The sequence below is a fragment of the Acanthisitta chloris genome, unplaced genomic scaffold, assembly GCF_000695815.1.
Source record: "Acanthisitta chloris isolate BGI_N310 unplaced genomic scaffold, ASM69581v1 scaffold27280, whole genome shotgun sequence".
Taxonomy (NCBI): Eukaryota; Metazoa; Chordata; class Aves; order Passeriformes; family Acanthisittidae; genus Acanthisitta; species Acanthisitta chloris.
This window is the reverse complement of record NW_008650433.1, coordinates 80,642-89,725: the sequence shown is the minus strand read 5'-3', so window position 1 is coordinate 89,725 and position 9,084 is coordinate 80,642. Positions and strand designations below refer to the sequence as shown.

The 9,084-nt window shown below is 35.6% G+C and overlaps 1 protein-coding gene across 2 annotated transcripts in view; it reads right to left on the bottom strand.

Moving 5' to 3' along the window:
- FRY (furry homolog (Drosophila)) overlaps positions 1–9,084 on the bottom strand; it is a 137,672-nt gene that overhangs the window by 60,343 nt on the left and 68,245 nt on the right. For both annotated transcript variants that reach the window (XM_009085085.1, XM_009085093.1), the window contains exons 29-33: positions 7,882–8,036; positions 5,737–5,836; positions 5,280–5,451; positions 3,312–3,568; positions 1,364–1,510 (exon numbers count right to left, since the gene is read on the bottom strand). In XM_009085085.1, the coding sequence (XP_009083333.1) occupies positions 1,364–1,510; positions 3,312–3,568; positions 5,280–5,451; positions 5,737–5,836; positions 7,882–8,036 (831 nt within the window). The remainder of the gene's footprint in view (positions 1–1,363; positions 1,511–3,311; positions 3,569–5,279; positions 5,452–5,736; positions 5,837–7,881; positions 8,037–9,084) is intronic.

The following is a 9,084-nucleotide window of genomic DNA, read 5'->3' as shown; positions in this document are numbered from 1 at the left end:
GCTGAAAGCATGGTCAACACTGAATGGAGAGGAGAGCCTCCGTCAAAATTGATGGAAATATCTTCATTACCCTCTAAACAATTGTTCTGACACCAACTGCACTTCCAAATTTTACCTTTTTTTATTAACTAGGCTTATATATACACTGATTTGAGAACACAGAAGAGTAAACCCTACAAATAAAAGGGAACAAACAGGATGCCTATGGTACGATAATATCTTGAAAATTCTTCTGGGCTTCTATATTTTCTTTATCCTGTTATGCATAGCAGTCACCATAAACACTTTAAGCAAACTATTATTTCATCAACTGTAAATGAAATATGTTTAGATAAGTTTAATCACATGAATAGTAATTTCAAATTTACTTCAGGGAAATCAATAGAAAGAGGCTAACTAATAAAACTGCATATTGTAATTGTTCTGGAAAACTTACTAAATTTAGATTCTGTTTCACCCAGCAACAGAGCGGTAAGGAACATGGGAATGGAACTATCCTGCTTTTCTCAGACAGCCCTGATTTTATTTTAACTTGAATAATAACAATATCCAGCACAGTTTGAGTTGCACATTGCAGGAGCAGTTATATAATTTATGACAGCCATGCAAAGGCAGAGGTTGATATGGTAAGCAGCCTATAAAAATTAGCTCTCTTGTGCCTCTTGAGATGTCCCACAGAAAACCTTAGCCTGCTAAAGGAGAAGAGAATGTAGCACTTTCTTAAAACTACACACTTTTCTGAAGGAACAGCTAAATATTTACAACCAACAAGCTAGTAAGACCATAGTTGTTAGGTCCCATTCATGATACAACATCCATTGTTTCAAGTGTGTTCAAAATGTAACAGCTTTGCAAACTAATTGATTGCTGAGAAAAATGATAAGCATTCAGTGTTTTTACTTCTCTTTGTTTTTCATGCAAGTTATATAATCTCTGAACAGCCATTATGTCTTTTTAATAAAATATTAAATACATATATATTGCATATTTTAATACAATTCTGTAATGAAAAAAAATTCTAATATTTTTTCTCATTCATCTTGGTAATTTCTGGTCAATCTCTGTTACTCTCCCCATATACAAACAGGCCAAGTTGCTCTTCACTTAAGAGGAGAGCCCACCTAGTACTTGAAATGGGGTGTGCTCCACTGGTGGAGACTGAGATTCAGACTACTCAATTCCTTTTTTTAATTTCAGTTTCTTGCCTCTTCTATTCCCATATCTTTATGTTGCACAGTATGCTAGGGAATATGTTGGCATTTCTTATTTTTGAAACATAAATTAATCTTCTGCAGGTGAGAGCTGTTTTCTTCATTAAAACCCATGCAATCAACAGGAAATAAAATAAAGTGCGAACACTTACATAAGGCAAGAGGATGGTATCACTGCTAACACCACACAAACTAATGAGAAACTGCAATGTTATCCTAAGGTTGTTACTCCATTTTTCATTGTTGGCCAAAGCATTCCAGACATTTTCCATCTCTGGTCCAGGAATTTCATCTCCATACTGCAAAGAATCATAGGCATAAATTTTTTGAATACACAGACCTCTAAACTAAAGCATGTTCTTATAGAGCGTTTTCTCATGCAAAACTAATAGTGAAATGCTGTAAAAAGTGACACAACAGTATTTTCTACGGCTACCTGACAGACTTCAGAGCATAAATTCTATTTAAAAGTATTTAGGTTCTGATCCACAAAGGACTTAAACAATAGTTAAAAAAAAAGGTCTTGAGGAATGTAAATTCAAAAAGTGATACTAAAATCAAGCAGTTTATCAGGTTTCATGTCTACAGTTGTCAAGCAAGTGAATTTCTGTTTCTGCATGTCTGTACCAAAATGCTTCAGCCTTCACAGTAGTAAATAATTGGGGAAGAGCATCCTGACTAAATCCTAGCAGAATTAAGCATTTTACAGCCCTTTGCTTTCACAATGGAAACGAGCAGCTTCTTCTCTCTTTAGCAAGACACAGTTACAGAAATGGCTCATTTTTTCCAGTCAATTAAATGGTTAGTGCATGCATCCAGGTCGTGGTAGTCTAGAACTGAAGCTGTTCTGTTTCCTGTGTAAAATCTTTGCCTCCCACTTCGAGAAGTCTATTTTAACCACGGCACAGGCTGACAGTCTACTAGCAGAGGAAAGGCAATCTCCAGGTCATGATATTCTGCTGAAAACAATTTAATACATGTTAGGTACAACCACACTTTCGCTGGTATCTACATCTACTGTCAACTACACTGACATTTCCAGGTGCCAGTCCCTTTGGCAAGTATACAGCCTCAAATCTAGGTCAATCTATGTGGTTTGAAGCATGCATACTTGTTCACTCTGGAACCAAGCCTTTGTGGGGTTTTGGAAACACCTTACTCCAAGGATGGCATCACATCTGTTTTCAACCCATAAAATTCCTCTAGCAGTATCCTAGAGACTCCATACCATCAGGTCATTCACAAGCCAGGATCATGCCCTGATTCTGCACCACATTCTGGTGGGCTGAAGCACAGTTCCCACTTTCCTTCAGATGTCATACGACAAAATGAACAGGAGGGCCTCAACAGGAGGCTATGTATACATAACTGCCATGTAGAATGGATACAGACATTCTGCTTGAGAGAGGATTAACCCTGAGCAGGTTAGCAAATATGAACCACTCTGTCCATATGACAGAGGTACCAGACATTACTTCCTGGAGTTTATGTATTTGGCAGTTTAGACACATTTACTGAGTCTGGTAAAAATGGATTCCTATTACCTTCTCCACCAGTTCCTTAGGCATTTTACACAAAAAAGTTATTGGACAAAAGGCATCCCTGGTCTTTTGTCAGGACCTGGGATGTAAAATGCCTTCCCTTTTAAAAAAGAATGCTTTAACTAGCACTTCAGAAATTTATACTCAAATTTTTCCTATTGTCCCTTTTGAAGAATATCTAAGTGTTTTCTAGAAATTACAAGAGCTTCAGTAGGACCCATCCCAGTTGCTTATTCTCACCCCCAAAGAAACGTTCATCTGCTGCTTTAGACATTAATCCAGGGGGTGATTTATGAGGGAACTGAACTTAGTTCCTCAGTTAGTGATCCTTAATACTCTCACTATTAAGTTTTTTTTTTTAGAGATAAAACCCTTTTCTTTGTCCATGTTTTGAAAGAGAACGGTTTTAGCATTGTCCTTACAAGAAAAAGTGAAGGACCACCTCAAAAAACAAGGTTGTGTCTGCTTGGTACAGACTGCCCAGTGCAAAATTTCTGGTATAGGAGGGAAGAAACAGAAGTTTTATAGGTTGGTTGCTTCATTCAATTTGCTTTTTTACCTTGGCTGTCATATACATGAGATTATTAAGAACCAGTGAAGTGGCCTCAGGTGAGCCCCAGCCATTGCCTTTTAGTCCACTTGTGGCTGCTATTTCGCCATCCTTGTCCTTCAGTTCATCTTCGGGAGTGGTAGGGCTTGAACCAGGGAGGAGCAGTCTGTTGTCTACAAGCTCAATATTATGAAGCCATGGTAGCAGATAGGTAAGCATGATCTGTCTTCCATTTGGATGTGTTGTTGGAAATCGTTGGCTTACCTCTAAAATAGTAAAAGTTGAAAAGGACAACATATTAATATATGAAGGAAACCTTAAATACACTCTTTAAATCGTATTTATGATGTTTGTTAGACTACCTGATGGTCTTTACCTTGCACACCACAAGCACACAAAACCATGTAATTGAGCTTCCTGAAGACAAACATTGATTCAATGTTCAATAATAGCAAGCAATTGATCAGGTCTTCTGTATAAAATAACTAGCACAATCTAGGCTTAGAAAGAGAAAGCTACGTCTTGTTTCTGTGCCATATTATGTATTAAGTGAAATGGATGCCAATAAAGTGGAAAAAGGATAATTCAGTTACTGGTGGTTACTCTAGAATTTCAAGAGCTTCTGGAGAATTACAATAAACATACAAAAGTGTTCTGCAGAATTAAAAATGCCCATTAGTTCAAATATTAAGACACACTCTTTATAAAAAACATCTTGCATATATTGGGGTCTTATTTCCTGTGGGGAGGCCCATAAAATTCATAGTTGGCTGCCAGTCCAGGAGTACTTGTATACAGCACTTTATATAGTTTATAAAAAAAGAACTGGCACTGTAAGGTAAGGGAATTTGGAAAATCTGGAATAAGAAATAGAGCTTCCTGCCAAAGTGAATCACATTAGCTCTCTTTACCAGAATTATTCTGTAAAATCTGTACAGCAAACATTTCCTTTCTTTACTCACTGCCTATTTTTTACAAATCTTCAAGACACACACTGTTCTCTTTCTTAAACTTCTAGATGTACAGAAAGGATCTCTGACTTGGACTGTGTATCTGAGGTTTTTTTAAATGACACAGTCACTACAGCAACATGAGTACACGATAACAGTAATAATGAACAACATTGCTTAACGACAAATGAGCCATCACAGAATTTCCCTGCACCAGTTATTTATATCTCATGGTATCTTGGGCACTGAGAAATGCATGATGTATCGTTACTTTACCCTCCCTCCAGCCCCTACAGACTGAGTAAAAACAACAGAAAGAGATTTTAAGCACCAGGAAGAATTCCCACGATTACAGACATTGCATTCTGTTATTAAAAATCTAGAGCAACACATTAGATTAATTAAAACAGACAGATATGCCTCAAAACATCACTGTTCCTAGGAATGTTCTTAGATTGGGCATATTCTAAATTGTGCTTCTGCAGGTCTCATGTTTAACATTTTTCTCAGTAACCCTGAAAAAATATATTTCCCATAAAATTAAAATAATACTAAGACATGCAGACGTGGCAAATAACAGAAGGTAGAGATCACTCAGAGTGACTTGAATCACTGTTTAAACTAGACACAGGCAATCAGTCTGCCCAAAGCTACAGCCATGTTTATATAAAATGAAGATCTACATCCTTACAAGAATCATCTATATAAATGCATGCTCTACTATGCACCATTACAGTAGAGTTTGTCAATGTCACTTTAACTCATTCAGGACACTTGTAATTTCAAAGTTACCCTAAGATGACAAAAGTGGCACAGAGTCCCCAAACAGGGGTTTTGAATAGCTACTCTGTACTTCATATAAGTACCTCTAGGAAATATATATAGTCTTCCTAAATCTGATTTGACCTGAACCAGAATAAAAACAGGTCAAGCTAAAACTATAGACAGAATTGTGGTTCAAAATGATAGTGGCCTAACATTTGTACAAAAATGTGAAGTAGATAATAAGTCAAATAAATATAGGTACCTGAAAAAAGCGGAAGGGTAAGTTCAGGATACATCCGTGCTAGTTCATATGAAAGAAGGGCAAGTGAGACACTGTAAAGCGGTGGCAATGGACCATGTGTGCCATACAAGATACTGCCTGGTCTTTGCTCTGCTACCTTTTTTGAATAAACAAAAAGCTTTGATTCAAGGATCTATAAAAGACAAACAAAATAATGGAATGAGACAAAAATTCATTAATCCATAAAATATCAGCATTTCAAGTTTAGTTATCAGTGAACATTCTACATGCTTCAGAGTATACTCTCCAAATACAAAAGACACCATAACATTTGTTTTTATATAAATATTCCCTGTAAGTATTTATAGGCAAGACAAATTGTTTATTTTCAAAACACAACACAAATAAACAGTACTTTATAAGAAGATCACAAAAAAACTCTGAAGACAGGAGGACAGAAAAAGTAGCTGATACATGCCTGCATAAGTTGCATGGAAATTTCATAAATCTCTCTGTTGGTGTCAGATGCCTTGAACAGCACCAAGTTTAAAAGCGTCACTATATCAAAAGGATAGTTCCTAGAAGAATAAAAAGTACATTTTTGTGAATGTTGGCAAGGAATGCAGATTATATTCACTCTGGTTTACTCTGTAATATGCTCTAAAGAGAATGTCATCTTTCTTTTCTCTGTTCTACCATCAGAATATGGGAAAGGGAGCTCTTATGAATACATGCTGCTTGATCAAAGGGCCATCTGGTGAATGGGAAGAAAGAAAGGATTATTTATAATTACCTCAGACTAATGCTTAGGAATGCACTGAGTTACCCACAGTGAGAAATGCAATACCTGTGTCTATAACTGTCAATTCATCTTAATTTACAACATAAACTGTTTACAGAACAGGCCAACACCCTGGATAGCATGAAAATTTTGCAGGATAAAGCACTTTTGAAGCCAAGATGCAATTAAAAATGTCCATTTGGACAAAAGACACTATCTCTGACAGGAACACTCTGAGGTTTTAGACAAAAAAACATCAGATTTGTTTTCAAAGAGCAAACATGAAGAACTGCTCCAAGAAGTCCACTAGCTAGAAACACAACATCAATTGTAAGGTTAAACATATCAAAGTGTTAACTCAGTGCGAAAAATGCTAAAAGAGCAATTCCCATGTCACCATATTTGGATTTTCACTAAGTAAGTTTCCATTTTCTCATGATGATTTATAAATGCACCTGATTCAGTTTCTTATCCTAGATGTCAGCTACAGTGCTCCTGGATGGCTGCAGAATGCCTATTTGGACTTCTTAGTGCTAGAAAATATGGCAGATACATGTGTGGCATGGGACCTCCTTGGTAATTCCAAATGCTAGCTTTAATCCATCCTCTGCACCTGTCTCTTTTCCCTACCACTAAGTTTTAAAAGTAAATTTTTAAAAAAAAAAGAAAAAAAGAAAGGAAGGAAGGAAGGGAAGCAGCTTCTTTGTAGAAAGCTGGATGGACATCATCAATAAGATACATTAGTCCTCATTTTACAAGTAGTTTAAGCAGTGGCCTCTTGCTGCATTTTGATAGATGATGGAGGAAAAACTACTAACAGCTTTCAAATATAAATAAAAATTCTCAACTTGCTAGAAATAGGACTTTCCCTTCCAAGCAAATCATGCAGATCATACTCTCAATTTTTACTGTAGGCATGGGAAAGATTAATTTTCAGGACACAATGACACAGTGACAATCTGAGGGAAGCAGACTGGTTGAGAACCTGACATGATTCAGTTTCGTTAAATAAAAAACCCTTTAACATAACTAAATTTGCAAACGCAAGTTCTGTTCATATTTTAAAAACCTCAGTATAATGCAGTCTCTGGCCTAGTTGTTCCTGTAAGAACAAAATGGTTTTACAGATACATTCTACTATACTTGTTTTGATTTGCTACATCCCAAGTATTTATTGAGCTGTGCTGATCACACATCTTGCCAAATTATTTTTGCCAAGAATAAATTTTCAGATTAATTTTATTTAGGTGCAAATTACTGCATTATTGAATTTCTCTATAAATATTATCTTCAAAAACCAAGAAAGGGATAGATTGTTAGGAAGGCCTGACACAAAAGCAGTATTTGTATTCATGTCTTCATGTAGCTTGTGCTTGTTCAGCATTAGCAGTAATGATGATATCAGTTGACAGAAAAAGAACTAACCCAAACAAATGAAAGCCAGTTAGAAAAAGAACATGACTTTCAAAATGACAAGTCAAAACAATTACTTTCAAGCCATTAACAATTAAAACATTTTTTCTTTTATAAGTTAAATAAAAAATCATGCCAAATATTTTAAAACCAGATTTATAACCAGCATTTAAATTAGGGTTGTGGTTATTTTTTATCTTTCTGAGCAAAACAGCATCAAAATGCCACAGATTTCAAATATACATATAGTAAGAACAGCTACTAAGTACATCACTTTGTTTTCAGAGTCATGAAAATAAAGCAACACAATCCCCAGGAATTGTTTAAGAAGATCTAACATAATAGTGTGACCAACAACACTTTACAACACCAGCTGAACCTCCAGATTTCTTTACATTTGAAAGTGTAGATTAATAGATTGATTAATACCTGCTTCCACACACAGTTGCAATGGCTTTGAAACATCCAGAGGCAAGCTGGTATGATCCTGTATAACATCGATCTATAGCCCAGTTGAAGAGGTTGATTTGATCAGGATTCAGTTCTAGCAAAAGGACTACAACTTCACAGCCAAGCTGATGAACCTGAGCAATTAGCAAAACATGAGCGTGGGCTCAGATATGTTCATTCTCTAAGATTCTTAGAGTGGCATAGGCAAAACAGGAGGAAAACGCAAAATTCAAATATGTAGAAAGAAATCTGAACATTTATAATAAATTTATTTTAGGGATAGCAGAGTTGAAATGTGACTAAGGTTTCAATACTCCTCACTTTAAAGAAAATTCTATGTACAAAGACTACATAAATGAAATAAATTTTCCAAAATTAATACAAAGTTTCTAAAATTAAGCACAGAAATAAAGCAGAATCTTTGGAAAACTTAATACACTTCATAGGTTTTCTTGAGCAACTTCCATTTATATCAGTTAACTGACCTGTTAACTGATTTCCTACTTCATGTGAACTTCACAAAGTAACAGACTTTCATGTTTATCCTTCTTTTGACTAACACAAAAGCAAGGCAGAGAAAGAAAAATACCTTTTGCAAGCCTGGGAGTATGAAAACTCATATGTTTATTCCAACAACATAAAGCAATCTAACTATTTTTCCTACAGACTGTGTGTCACCTAATCCTGGTACCACTACTGTGACAAACACATCACAACTAAGGCTTGGACTGTGTCTTATTGTTCTTATAATACTGGAACACAAAACACTAATGGCTATTAATATTCTGTCACCAAGTATGGGTAACTACTTGTAAAGACTGCAAATGATAGTTATTGTTAATGGACCAGGTAGGATCCTTCTCATCGAAATCTGTTGTATAGGCAATGCAACTTAGTTACAGTCCTTCATTACACTGATTAATCATGAATTACTGTGGTTAGCTTAAGGGCAACAAATTTTACCTATCGTATATAAATTTTGCATCCTAAGGGGTAAAGTTACAAAAATAGTAATTTTTGTCCCGAATTACTTTATGAATGTTATATACTAATGATCAATTAGACACGGTGAGATAATATTTGTTGGTCATAATGACAACATGTCAGGAGGAAAATTGTATCTTATCATTTCTCTGGTTCTGTGTGTTTCCTTCTCACGTCTCAAAGAATTTCTGTTACACA